This window comes from Bombyx mori, chromosome 27, assembly GCF_030269925.1.
Source record: "Bombyx mori chromosome 27, ASM3026992v2".
In the NCBI taxonomy this organism is placed as follows: Eukaryota; Metazoa; Arthropoda; class Insecta; order Lepidoptera; family Bombycidae; genus Bombyx; species Bombyx mori.
The window spans coordinates 729,096-743,647 of NC_085133.1; the positions used below are offsets into that span (position 1 = coordinate 729,096).

At 39.7% G+C, this 14,552-nt stretch overlaps 1 protein-coding gene across 3 annotated transcripts in view; it reads left to right on the forward strand.

Moving 5' to 3' along the window:
- The window catches only part of LOC101735325 (talin-2), a 108,505-nt gene that overhangs the window by 55,747 nt on the left and 38,206 nt on the right, over positions 1-14,552 (forward strand). For all 3 annotated transcript variants that reach the window (XM_062676408.1, XM_038020977.2, XM_038020978.2), the window contains 19 exons: positions 378-493; positions 1,556-1,667; positions 2,219-2,296; positions 2,375-2,490; positions 2,589-2,690; positions 3,611-3,769; positions 4,947-5,151; positions 5,556-5,696; positions 6,070-6,227; positions 6,939-7,068; positions 7,334-7,411; positions 7,978-8,096; positions 8,970-9,062; positions 9,819-9,983; positions 10,678-10,977; positions 11,854-11,979; positions 13,128-13,241; positions 13,322-13,411; positions 14,003-14,098. In XM_062676408.1, coding sequence (XP_062532392.1) covers positions 378-493; positions 1,556-1,667; positions 2,219-2,296; positions 2,375-2,490; positions 2,589-2,690; positions 3,611-3,769; positions 4,947-5,151; positions 5,556-5,696; positions 6,070-6,227; positions 6,939-7,068; positions 7,334-7,411; positions 7,978-8,096; positions 8,970-9,062; positions 9,819-9,983; positions 10,678-10,977; positions 11,854-11,979; positions 13,128-13,241; positions 13,322-13,411; positions 14,003-14,098 — 2,498 coding nt within the window. The remainder of the gene's footprint in view (positions 1-377; positions 494-1,555; positions 1,668-2,218; positions 2,297-2,374; positions 2,491-2,588; positions 2,691-3,610; positions 3,770-4,946; positions 5,152-5,555; positions 5,697-6,069; positions 6,228-6,938; positions 7,069-7,333; positions 7,412-7,977; positions 8,097-8,969; positions 9,063-9,818; positions 9,984-10,677; positions 10,978-11,853; positions 11,980-13,127; positions 13,242-13,321; positions 13,412-14,002; positions 14,099-14,552) is intronic.

Here is a 14,552-nt window from a genome sequence, read left to right on the forward strand (position 1 = left end):
CTAAAAGGAAGTTTTTTGAAACACCTGTTCTACACTGCTATGAATCTATTTTTATAATTCTCATGAATCGACATGTGCGGTCATCAGGTCAAAATAATTATTCCGCCCAAATTCCGTTTTTTTTTTTTTTTATTACTTAAATGGGTGGACGAGCTCACAGCCCGCCTGGTGTTAAGTGGTTACTGGAGCCCATAGACATCTACAACGTAAATGCGCCACCCACCTTGAGATATAAGTTCTAAGATCTCAGTATAGTTACAACGGCTGCCCTACCCTTCAAACCGAAACGCATTTCTGTTTCACGGCAGAAATAGGCAGGGCGGACTCACAAGAGGTCCTACCACCAGTTTTGGCATTTAAAACATTCGTTCGAACAGATACGACTACAGAAAAACAGCTTCCATCTCGACGAGAGCAACAACGTCTGAAATTCATCAGGACTTTACCTTCGGCCAGGCACAATCTACAAGCTGCCGAAAATCTTCTTAATGAGGTAAATAAAATTTTAATTTATTCCAGACAAGTCGCAATTTTGTAGTTTAGATTATTTTGTGGCTAAGAGGTTACCGGTGCCCATAGAGGTGACGACTCGAATGTCTCTTTCCACATTGATACCAGAGGCAGACTTCTTCACTGTGTCGTACTCATCCTTGAAACCGGAACGCATAACTGCTTCACAGCAGACATACGCGTGCAGACATTTGTGATACATACTCGTGCTGGCTTATTTTTATTTATTGTTTTTTATTGCCTAGATGTGTGGACGAGCTCACAGCCCACCTAGTATTAAGTGGTTACTGGAACCCATAGACATCTACGACGTAAATGCGCCACACACCTTGAGATATAAGTTCTAAGGTCTCAGTAGAGTTACAACGGCTGCCCCAACCTTCAAACCGAAACACATTACTGCTTCACGGCAGAAATAGGCGGGGCGGTGGTACGTTCCCGTGCGGACTCACAAGAGATCCTACCACCAGTAATAAATGGCTTATATAATTATATGTATATAAGGTATACTGAAATACTTGCGATAAAATTTTCCCGAAAATAATGGTAATCCAGTTACGGTGATACCTTACACGGTAGCACTGAATATGTATGTGGTTTTAGTAAAGACTTAAAGTCCAGGCGGGCAGTTTTTTTTTTTGCTACCTGTGCTGATAGCCTTGAGAGGCTATTTCAGCTTCGCCCTAGCATTTAGGCTTGTGGAGAGTATTAAGCGGTAGGCAGCGGCTTGGCTCTGCCCCTGGCATTGCTGAAGTCCATGGGCGACGGTAACCACTCACCATCAGGTGGGCCGTATGCTCGTCTGCCTGCAAGGGCAATAAAAAAAAAGGTGAGCTCACGGGGCTCAAACCGGAGTGATGCTAACGCTGGCCCTAGCAAGAGAGGCCCTAGAATCTACCACCGGATCGGAAACGCGACCCATTGAGAAGATCCGGTGAGAAACTCAGTGGGCTGTGTCTGTGGGCTAAGGTGGACAGTGAGACAGTGGAGTTATTAATGCGATTAATTGTTAGCTGAACAGCATTTGAACTCTATGTTGGTATAGCCGGTGAACAAGCGAGTGTCCAGCCGCGACGTGCCCTCGTTGGAGTATCGTCTGCAGCAGTCAGTCGCACGCCACAACGCCAACGTTGCCAATCTCCTCGCCGCCACCGCCGGTAGGTGGCTTCTATAATGTATTCGCATGATTTGAGCTTAGCTTTATCTATACTTCTATACTAATATTATAAAGAGGAAAGATGTCTGTATTGAATAGGCTCCGAAACTACTGAACCGATTTGAAAAATTCTTTCACTGTTTGGAAGCTACACTATTCCCGAGTGACATATGCTATAATCTTTTTTGAAAAAAATTAGGGGTCCTTACTAAAACTCCAATAATGTAACCTAAGGTGTAAAAAAATTTCCTAAAATATTCTTTACATCGCGTACCCTGCGAAAACTATTGATGATAGAATAAACTCATGTACTACGACTTTGTAGAACACATCATTGTTTACAAAAAGTGTCGTGACAGCATATGTCTAACTATTATAGTTATGTAACAATAAGTGTTCGTTTATTTTTAAAGATAAAACAACGTCAAATGTCGTTGAAATTTTTGTTAAAGACCCGAGCGGAGCTGGAGCGGGTCGCCAGTGGATTATAAAATAAATAGTATAAGCTATTTCACAAAATCTTTGCCGATATTAAATCATTTAACTGTCTAGATGCTGAGAATCCAGATTACGAAAGAGCTAACGAAGCGATCAAGAACATTACGGAGACGATGCCTATGATTGTGGAAGGTTTGTGTCAAATTCGAGATTTTAATGCTTAAAGTGTCACATTAATTCATCTCGAATTCATGGTATGATTGTTTACAGATGCAAAGGCACTAAGTTGTACTCAAGATGGGGAAAGTAGAAAAGCCCTATTAGAACGAATTAAAGCTCTTTGTGAAGCTACCAAGTCTTTATGTGGTTATGCTGAAGATCCGATGGTTAGTAATGGTATAAAAATAAATTGGAAACTCATTTTGTCTTTCGCTTCTGATTTCGTATACGGAGGATAAATATAAGATGAATTGGTGCGTTCCAGGAATTGAAGGAGTCTACATCCAAGTTATCTGATGCTTCACAGAAACTCAAGTTTGTGTTTAGCTCCAACAGAGATCCCACTAGTCTACAGAAAGAGAAAAAGGTAATGACGTCAATTCGAGTGTTCCTGGTTAATAACGTTGTCTAAAGTAATGTATCTTGCGACTCTGATTACTGCACCATGGGGTCGATATTCGAATCTCAGCCTAAATTCGTAATTATTTTTTGGACAAGTCCCACACGGTCATTTTGTCTCAAATCAGAATTCCCTGTACAATGGGAACCAGAGATTGATGTAGATACTTTTGTTACATACATACCGAGGGGCGAAAGGCTATTTAGTTTAAGCGTCATTTCACATAATACGCGACATTGAAATTTGTTTGAGGTCGTCGTGGCCTAGGGGATAAAATGTCCGGTGCATTCGTGTTGAGCGATGCACCGGTGCTCGAATCCCGCAAGCGGGTACCAATTTTATTTCAAAGAAAAACTTATTTAACAAATGTTCACGATTGACTTCCACGGCGAAGGAATAGCAGTGTAAAAAAAATCAAACCCGCAAAATTGTAATTTGCGTATTTACTGGTGATAGGACCTCTTGTGAGTACACGCGGGTAAGTACCACCAGCCCGCCTATTTCTGCCGTGAAGCAGTAATGCGTTTCGGTTTGAAGGGTGGGGCAGCCGTTGTAACTATACTTGAGACCTTAGAACTTATATTTCAAGGTAGGTGGCGCATTTACGTCGTAGATGTCTATAAGCTCTTAACTTAACACCAGGTGGGTTGTGAGTTCGTCCACCCATCTAAGCAATAAACATAAAAAATAAATATCTTATTCTTCTTCAGTAGAGTCTTTTTGTTAAATATATTTATTTATGTGTCCATGTCACATGAGAATAAATACAGTTTTGGAATTATCAAATCTTAAGACAAACCATGGACTCAGCTATAATGATAATCTGGTATTTTTTCTTCTCTTGGCCTAATATAAAGACCGAAAAAAGTAAATCCTTTGTTTATCAGATCATAGATCTAGCATCATCAGCATGCGGCACAGCTTCTCAGATGTTAAGTAAGGTGCAGCAGATATCGGACGAGATAGGAGGAGATGCGGGAATGACGCTAGACGTGGCTGGAACTAGAGTAGTCGATTCTACAAAGAATATGCTGACCACTGCACAGGTATAGAAGATTTTGAAAATTGTAATGATGAAACTTATATGAATGCCACCATCTTCTTTGGGATACGATTTGGTACAAGCAACAAGTTGTAATATTAAATTAAATAGCTGGGAACAAATCACTCACTGTCATCCGGTCTCAAATTAGGATTCCCTGTTTCATGGATACCAAAAATTTATATACATACATATATATGTTTAAAAATATACATTATAATATTAAGGAGAAGCCACAATTATTAACACACTGTCATCCGGTCTCAAATTAGGATTCCCTGTGTTATGGGTACCAGGAATTGATATACATACTTATATACATTTGAAAATATACATATTTCCCAGAAGCCACAATTATTAACACCATCGTCAGATATCGTAGGGGTGAATAGGGTGATCGAGGTAAGAGAAATATTGAGTACACCAATCACGTTTGTTGTCTTAGAACAATTTAGAAATCTTCTCTTGACGTTAGCAAACGAAAACGAATGACAGTTCTTAGGACGGAGGCACCGCTCTTCAAGAAGGCTGGTTGGTAAGTGTAATGGCGTCTACGCGTCTCCATCGGCTAAACTCTGTCGTAGCACGAAGTTGGCAGCACGCTCTCGGGAATCGTGCTGCTTTTCGTTTAGCTACCAAACTAATTACCGTCTCCGACACATAGATAGATACAAAGATCAAACAAAGATGTTCATCGCATGAATTTTGCCCGATGTGGGAATCGACAGCACGACCCTCGGCGCAACATTCAGGAGAGCTAGGTACTGCAATATGCAGTCTGTCATCATAAGTTTATTATTGTTATAAAAGCCCATTGCAAAAGAGTATCATCATATTACTATGGTTCCACCACTAGTTACGTCGTCGGAGAGGTCACTAAATTAGATATTTAGATCAAGTTATTTGTTTTGAAGGCAACGAAGGAGTCACTTCTTGGGTTTAGCTGTACAGTTTGTAGGCACAACACGTAAGGTAATGTTCGGGAGACTCGTTAAAGGCATGTTATTAAATTCTTCGACCCCGGTCAATATCATCTTCGAGAAACATGTATCTCGCGCGCCCTAGGGGGGCTCGTAGGGACAATCTCGTGGAGAAATTAGTATTTCTGCACAGAGTAAAACAAAGTCATTTTAACTAACCTCTAATTCACCTAAGATCCCAAACTAAACATTTTCTTCCAGTTAACTGCACCATCCATTGAAGAGCCGACGTGTCGGTCAGCCTTACTCGCGGCGGTCGATGGGGTCTCCAACTCGAGCCAGGAGTTGCAAGATTGCTGGAAACAACTTCGTCATCCCCAAATAGGGGTATTGGATTACGAACACAAACTCTTGGAAGATGAACTGGAACAAATCCGGGTCGCTTGCCAAGATGCCGACCTGCAAGGTACGATTGTTTAAATTCTCTCTGTTTAAAGTCTACCTCTTTTGTAAGCCGCCACAAGTGCATCTCGCAATTTAAACCATGGTTTTGTGTATTACTTGCAGGGGAATGTTGCATTATACCTACTCGTATTTTCATTTTTCTGAAAATCAGACCACAATTTCTCAGATAATGTTTGGTTAACTATAAACATGTGTTCTCACTCGAGCCTAAACCTTGAATGCGTAAAACAAGGTTTATTACGCTTCGTCCGTATCTTCCTCGCGATGCGGCTAAGGAAATCCTAAACTGGTCTATCATGTGGAGGCAATAACTTCAAATTGGTTTAGTGTAGGAAATTTATAAATTGATCTATTAAATCAGAATGTCTACGGTGAACGTGTTATAGAAGTTTTGCTTGGTTGTAGGGCCTACTAAAATACCCATAACGGAAAAGCCGAAGGTACTCCAGAAACCATCTTCAATCAAACCTGGTATTGCGACTAAACCAAGTTTGAAAGCTAACCCGCTTACTGGCCCAGTTGTGAAGACCGGCGACGGAAGTGTTGGTAAGTGTTTTTTTTTTAATATCAATATTGAAGAAGCTAGTTAATATGACCATTGGAGCTACTATCAATCAGGTAATAACCTCACCAGCTTACAGTTTGGTATCTGTCACTTCCAAACTCGATGTTTTAGATCCAATAAAATAGCTTCTATTGCTACACTTCAAATAGGAATCCATGTTTTCTTTGCTGCGAATTTTGGCAGAAATAAAAAGCTAATCGTAGAATAAGCAACATCAACTTCATCCTATCCCTAATGATAGGAAATGCATAATCTTATCTTATCGTAGCTGGAATAGCTCTTACTAACGACGATGTAGGAAAGATGTTCGTGACTTAAACAATTGATAAATTGTAACACCTCAAATGTATGTAGACAAACTTCGGGAAAATCAGTTGAACTCTCCGATGGCAACGTCACACGTACAGTCATCGAGCGTGAATGCAGACCAAGAGAAACTTCTCGAAAGGCTCAAAACGACTGTAGATGAAGCGAATAAAAAAATACGAAAAGTGGAAGATGAAATAAAACAGGTATTGTGGCTAGTGAGATGTAGATCTTGGTTATCAAACTGTATAGTTTAGTTTTATGAGGGTCACCATCGCTAGTGACATCAGCATTTCTAGGGTGTACCGTTGAAAAAGTATGAAAAAGAAAATTACCAAATCTTAAACATACCATATGAATTTCGGTCTAGGTCTCTGCTGTGACCCGTGCGGAGTCACAATTGTGTAACTACATAAGATACGTATAACAATATTATTAGGGGGTGTAGTCCTTAATTGCAGACAGACACGTTCGACCAGCCTGACAGGGATTACGCACTGCTGTTTTAGTAATTCTAGAGGTAAAGCTGACTTGACTGCGGAATCCACCTTTATAGGGTGGATTCCGGAGCGCACCCTTACCCTGAGCTCCGCCACGGTGGTGAATGTGATGATATTGGGATGGACTCTGTTTCCTTAAAGGGTGGTATGGCGATTGATATAGATGAGGTCATCTATGTACAATACATATTATGTTATGTAAAAAGAAAATACCCTGATATTATTTTCGGTGTTTAGACTGAATTCTAAATCACTGCTGAGTGAAAGTGACTGTGAGATTCGATTTCAGTTAAAAAAAAAAATTTTTTATTCTGAATTCAAAAAAAGCGTACTATTGTACTAAAACCTCTTCGTAAGTCAAGGCTTAAAATGGATGACAGTGGAATGGTTTTCAATTCAAGAAACGTTACATTTTAGGCAAACGAGTTTGGCGAGGTCAAGCCTTTATTGAATATTAGCTCAAGTGAACTCTCCAATAAGAAAAAGAAAATGCAGGACAACTTAGCGTTAGCGAGTGTTCAAGTGGCGTCTTTGGTGGCTGTAAATTGTAAGTATGTAATGTTGGTGAAAATGTTGAGGAAAATATGCTGATAAATAAATAAGGCAACCCGGGAGCAATCCTCACATTAGCTACCATTAATTGAGGTTCATGGACACTACAACTTGTGCAAGATCATATAGATGCTATCGTTAATTCGCTCTAGCTTAAAGTCTTCAGTTGGACAGTTTTCATTAAGTGATTCGCCTTTTTAACATTTGGATCATAAGCACTCTGCTTAGTATAATAAGTAAAAATAATTAATCTTCCACAGATGCTGATAAAATAGATTATGAGACGGCACAGAAATCCATAAAATCATTACCGCAACTGACATCTGATATCGTACACGGTAAGAGATCAAAAGTAGGATAGAAACGTCTGTAGCTTAAGAGATAAAACGCTCGCGCATTCTTATTGAGCGATGTGACTATGCCAGGGTTCAAATCCCGCAAGATTTTCTTTGTAAATTTTATGAAATATAAACGTGTAATAAACTCCAAAATTTCTATTTTACGTAATTTTTAGGTTGTTTGTAAAAGCACTGTAATGTAGCAGCTATTGTAATTTTACCCAATTTAAGTGGAACTTAGATCTTATATTTCGAGATGCAGGTTGTGATTGCTATAGTGGTAGGCAGCGGCTTGGCTCTGCCCCTGGTATTGCTGAAGTCCATGGGCGACGGTAACCACTCACCATCAGGTGGGCCGTCTGCCTACAAGGGCAATAAAAAAATACTTTCGGGTTAGTAGTATGTACCCACATAATTAAAAAAATAAAACAAATCAGTAAACTCTTGGAATAATTCTTAGTCTCTTTACGCTAATGATTACATCTATTTATTAAAACCATAAAGCTCTTTGCAGCTTTATGGTTTTAGACAGACAAGACACTTTTTAATGAAATATATGTTTTTAGATGGAATACTAACCAGCAAAACGTTGAAGACTGACGCAAGAAAAGCATTTCTAGATGACATGCTGAATTATTGCGAAGCTACGAAGCAACTTTGTGATACCGCCAAAAATGATAGAGGGGTATTCTTCTATTTCATTTCTCATTTCTAAGCGTTAGACGCATAACGTATTTTCGAGTTTTATAATTGTTTCATATAATAGCTTTAATACGAAATTCCAGAAAATATCTAGTTTGTATCAGCTGATAGACGAGCACATACGAATTCATATAAAAGTGATTTTCAAACACATACAAACTCATTTAATACGCCACTACCAAAACTAAAACTCGATAATCTCCCGTAATCTTGTGTACAAAACTGATTTATATTTCATTGGTGTGATTTTTTTTAATTACCTAGGCGTATAAAGTCTATGCGTTGGCAAATGTTTTGTCTGATTGGGATCAAATTTATCTTTGTTATTGGCACTTCAGCGAAAAATTATACCAAAGTGCCATAAACGCTCAAAGGACGATTCCTGATTTTATCCAATAAATTGCTGTTTTTCATACTTTTGGACTAGTATAGTTTGTTTGGTCATAGTCATACTAGTAATAAATAAAGTACCGTACCAACATCAGTCCATAACTGGACATAGGGCTCTCCCCAATTGCACAATACTCGGCATCTGTCATCCAGCTCTTGCCAGCGAGACTGCATGGATCATCACTCCACCGAGTCTGAGGGAATCCTGCATTATGTTTGTCAATTCGCGGATTCCACTCAAGAACACGTTTACCTCACACGTTTACCTCAACACTATAATATGGTGTATATAGTACATTAAATACATCTTAACACGTGCGACAGTTGCAGAGTGATATTTTTAGGATCAAATTCTGTTCATACAAACGAAAGACTATATTAACGAAAAAATAAGGGATACGATTTTTTTTTGATAATCTAAGCTTTAGACTTTAAGACTTTAAAAGTCGATGATTTCTGATAACAGAAAATCAATGAAGCTGCCATCGATTTTGGTGATAAGTCCACCAAATTGCTGTACAGTATCAGCTGTGATGCTGACCCGGCTTTAGAAAAGGAGGTAAGAAAAAAAGGGGGACCAAGTTTCAGTATTCGAATTTAAATAAAATTAAATAATACATTTTAATATTAACTATATTTATTAAATTTTAGTTCAATTTCCATTTGATCTCCGAGTGTAGTGAGCTAATGTGTTTCGTTGTTAATCATAATATCATCATGTAGCATCTGAAAATCAATCAGAGGAATCTACAAAAAATTTACAAAAGAAAGTTGATAGGTGAACTCTCTGACAATCCGGCGTCAGTGGGGTTATTGGATATTAAATACACCGCAACAGGATCATTGATACTCAACTTAAGAGCTATTCAAACTTCGATACATTCCAGGTTGAAGGTTTGAATGCTTCAAAGTGAAAGTCCGGTCATTATTTTCGTCGAACCTGTCGCTTGCGACAAAGGGCTCGGCGAGTAAATTGACCCACAGCCACAGCCGGAGTTTCTCGCCGAATCTTCTCAGTGGGTCGCGTTTCCGATCCGGTAGTAGTTTCTACAAAGCGCTGCTGTTGCTAGGGTTAGTGTTAGCAACGTCGTCAGGTTTGAGCCCCGTGAGCTCACCTACACGTTAGGGTGAAGCTGAAATAGCCTCTCAAGGCTATCAGCATAGAAAGGAAAATAAATAAATATCAATGTCACTTGTTTGATAGAAGACGGTCGTGGCTTTCCAAAGAGGTTCGTTCCAAAGTGGAATGGTTCACCGACAACAAAGTCCGTAGCGCTTTAATATGCGACAAGCAAAAATGAATCCTATCATCCAGATAATAAGCCGCGCCAAGCAAATAGGCGACAGCGCGTCCCGTCTAGCCATGGCTGCCGCGCACTTCGCTCAGGACTGGAGTGACGGTGGCGTCAATCTGCAGAACATATGCGACGGCGGAGCCAATTGCGTGGATGCAGTCGGGAAACTAGTCTACACTTCTAAAGTGAGATATTTATACTTATAATACCATACATATTAGGTAACGCTTCAGATAAAGAAGATACGATAGATCTTGGAGATGAAGAAATAGCTGTAAAAAAATTATATTATTGTCATATTGCACACTGAACACCAAATTCAACCCACATTCCCAATCCACAACCCAATATTCACTGACGAGCATACGGCTCACCTGATGGTGATTGGCTAGCTACCGTGGCTCATGGACGTCAGCAATGCCAGGGACAGAGCCAAACCGCTGCCTACAGTTAAACTTATATACAAGACGATCAACTGAAATTCATATTGCATTCAAGTTACGTTATGTTACTAGCAATATAACAATAGGCAGCAATATATGTATAAAGCTGAGATATGAATATTATTGGAGTTGTTTTTGCTATTTAGGATAGGTACCACCACCCTGCCTATTTTTGCCGTGAAGCAGTAATGCGTTTCGGTTTGAAGGGTGGGGCAGCCGTTGCAACTATACTGAGACCCTTAGAACTTATATCTCAAGGTGGGTGGCGCATTAACGTTGTAGATGTCTATGGGCTCCAGTAACCACTCAATACCAGGTGGGCTGTGAGCTCGTCCACCCATCTAAGCAATAAAAAAAAAATACAGTAGGGGTCGCGATGTCTACTTGTAGCTAGGCATTGCTACAAGCTTAAAACTTGACGCCTTGTTTTCAACAGCTCGTATCTCCAACAATCAACAATAAGTACAGCCAAGAAGCCCTGATTACTTCCGCTGATGTGGTTTCCGAACACCTCAAGACGTTCTCTAGCGTCTGGAAGCCACTATCCAGCGACCCTCGTCAGGCCAAAGACGTCTACAAACTGAACGAGGAGGCCCAAAATCTAGAAAAACTTCTGGAAGACTTAAGGGGAGATGTGAAAGATGGAAAGATAGCAAAAGCCCGGGAAGAAGAAAAGCTGGTCATAGAAAGCTCTCCACTCAGACAACTGAGCTGTGAAATCTTGAGTGGAGCTTTGGTAATAATACACTATTTATTTTTAAGGCCATCTCGAACAAAGTGGCCCACTATTTTATACTATTCTGTGCAATTTTGTAACGAAGAAAGGGTGTTCTTTTACCGATTCAGACGCAAAAAAATCAATATCACATTGCCAAAGGCCGAAAAACGTACAGTCTATTTAGTAAGTCTTAAGTAGGTATACTGGTGATGGATATAATTTTTTTCTCTTTTTAAAAAAAAAAAATATTCTGTAGTTGGGCGGACGAGCTCATGTCCCACCTGGAATTAAATGGTTACCGGAGCCCATATACATCTATAGACTTCTGCAATGTAAATGCCCCCACGTCCCTTGAGATACGAGTTCTAAGGTCTCACTTTTAACAGTAAAATGGTCTCTCTACCTTTCAAACCGAAACCCATTACTGTTTCACGGCAGAAATAGGTAGGGTGGTAGTACCTACCCGCGCGGTCTCACAACACGTCTTACTACCAGTAATTACGCAAATTATAATTTTGCTGGTTTGATGTTTGTTACACGATGTTATTCCTTCACCCTTGAAGTCAATCCTGAAAATTTGTTGAGTACGTATTTTATTAGAAAAATCGGTACCCGCCTGCGGGTTTTGAACATCGGTGCATCGCTACTAACGAATGCACCGGACGTTTTATCCCTTTGGGCCACGACGACTTATGTATATAAGTATATACCATTACGTAATACACGTAGGGCTCATTTTGCCTGTTTCTGCTACAGACCAATCTTGTTGAGATAGCCGCATTATCTACTTTTGCACACTCATAATAAGAGAAATAGTTGCTTCGGTAGTCAATTCATAGAAGTCACCGTTCTTTCTATTCAAGCCCTATTATAAAATCTGTATTTATCGGTTAGAAATCATCCGAATGTATGGAGCTACCTGTATCAATGAGGCAGAAATATAAGGACTACGCTTACAACCTCAAAAATGCGTTGAAGGACTTAGATTTAGCCAACGACAGATATCGCAGAGCACCTTATGTAAGTACAGCTTAGTTATTGTTTCTTTGCAGTTTTGAAACATCATCCATTTTTTTATGGCTTTCGATGGAAGATGAGCGTGTAGCGCGGATAATGAGTGGTCACTATCGTCTAAGAACAGCAATGCTTCAAATATAGCCAAGCTGATTTTCGCTGGAAAATTTGCTTTACCTCATTTGAACAAGGACATATTATATGACAACACTGTGAATAGGACTTTATTGAAGATCTCCTATCTCCTCATCAAATATAACTTTTTGTTTGGATTGATATTGTCAGCCCGTTTGGTTGAGTGCTACTTCATATTCTGCACCGCAATTGTGCAGTTGATTCGAAAGACAAGACATTATAACGAGATGCCATGTTTGGTTTTTGTTATACATTATATCCATGTTGGTATTTTCAATCCAATGTCCAGCTATCTTTCGAATTATAATTCAAATAGCTTTGATAGAGACAGTGACAAAATTATTAATTACTTATTCTCCACATATATTGGGAAATGCGTTTCCTCTTGAATTTTTTATTTATAGGTTTTCTCTGGATATTTTATGACACGCTAGCCGTCTTGTGGAGTACAGTATCGTCTTTTAGTTCGGGACGTCACTAACTAACTAACTAACTAAGTAGAACTTAAACATTTGACAATATCATTCTTTTTTTTTTATTGGTTAGATGGGTGGACGAGCTCACAGCCCACCTGGTGTTAAGTGGTTACTGGAGCCCATAGACATCTACAACGTAAATGCGCCACCCACCTTGAGATATAAGTTCTAAGGTCTCAGTATAGTTACAACGGCTGCCCCACCCTTCAAACCGAAACGCATTACTGCTTCACAACAGAAATAGGCAGGGTGGCGGAACCTACCCGTGCGGACTCCCAAGAGGTCCTACCACCAGTGATTACGCAAATTTTAATTTTGCGGGTTTGATTTTTATTACACGATGTTATTCCTTCACCGTGGAAGTTAATCGTGAACATTTGTTGAGTACGTATTTCATTAGAAAAATTGGTACCCGCCTGCAGGATTCGAACACCGGTGCATCGCTACATTCGAATGCACCGGACGTCTTATCCTTTAAGCCACGACGACTACAGATTTAGCTATTGATTAAGCATTTGGAAAGTAATGTTGTTTTTATTTTAGGACACCGATCGTGCTATCGATTTGGAAAGCGCCATCGAAAATTTGAAGATCTCACTGCTGCAAACTAGACCTAAAGTAAACGATGCGGAGAGTAGCAACGTAGTGGATATAAGGGTGTGTATATTTTTGTAACAAAAAACCCAAATAGATATTTTGTTTAATAGGTGATTGACTGAAATCTTGTGTTTAAACAGGATTTCTTACAAGATCTAACCATTGAGGCGGACAAGTTAACTGAAAGAGCATCGGAAATTCACTCCGAGTGTGACCACGATAATATAGAAGTAAGTTATATATTTTGGAACATTTTATTGTCTGCTGTTGGGGCGTAGAGGCTGGTTCCATGGTGTTATTAAAATTATTCTCTTCATAATTACCATTGCCTTCCATAGTGACAGTAATTAAAGCATTTGACCAATGAATTCCATTTATTACATTTCAAGTGTACAGCGATAACAACAGAGAGCTCCGCTCCGTTCGGTTGCTCGAGTCTAATTGTTTTTTGCGACAATAGCCACTTGTATTTATAGTATAAAGCGGGGGTAGCTTAGTCATGAATTCTTCTGCATACCGTCTTAAACAGTTGTTGACAAAGCGGAACATTAAGGAAACAGTTAACTTTAACTATTTTTAGTTAACTAAATAGTGACGTTGCGCCGACATATACATATATAGATAATAAACACGCAGACAAAGGGCAAACAAGCTTTTGTTCATCACACGAATGTTTGCTCGATGAGGATTGAACACACGACCGTCGGCGCAAAATTAAAGGGCCCTAACTACAGCACTACCGACTCAGTCGGTCACTTTTGTAACGATCTGTCTTATTACGCTAATCGTGAGTTTTATATGATATTATAATGTTTTAACAGAAAATAAAAGAAAATTGTCACGAGATATCGTCGAAAGCGTTCGAGCTGATGCACGAAGGAAACCAGGACGGAGAAGTCTTAGAGCAGTTCGGAGAAGTACAACTTCTTTAAGTTTTTGTTTACTAAAATCGACAGTGTTAATAACTATCCTATGAGTCTTTTATCGTACTTAAGTGAGTGAGCTCACGGTCTACCCGGCGCTAAGTGATTACCGAATCTTATAGAAACCATAGCGCAATTGCTGTATGGCATGGCGAGATAATGGCATCCACCCGTGTGTATTAGCAATACCACCAGCAAACTGGCGTAGGATTGGTTTTATTGGAGGTAGGACGTCTTGTGAGTCCGCGCGAGTAGGTACCACCACCCTGCCTATTTCTGCCGTGAAGCAGTAATGCGTTTCGGTTTGAAAGATAGGGCAGACGTTGTTCTGTAAAAACGGAGACCTTAGAACTCTTGCTTTAAGGTGGGTGGCGGTATTTACGTTGTAGATATCGATGTGCTTCGTAACCACTTAACACCAGATGGGTCGTAAACTGGTCCATCTAAG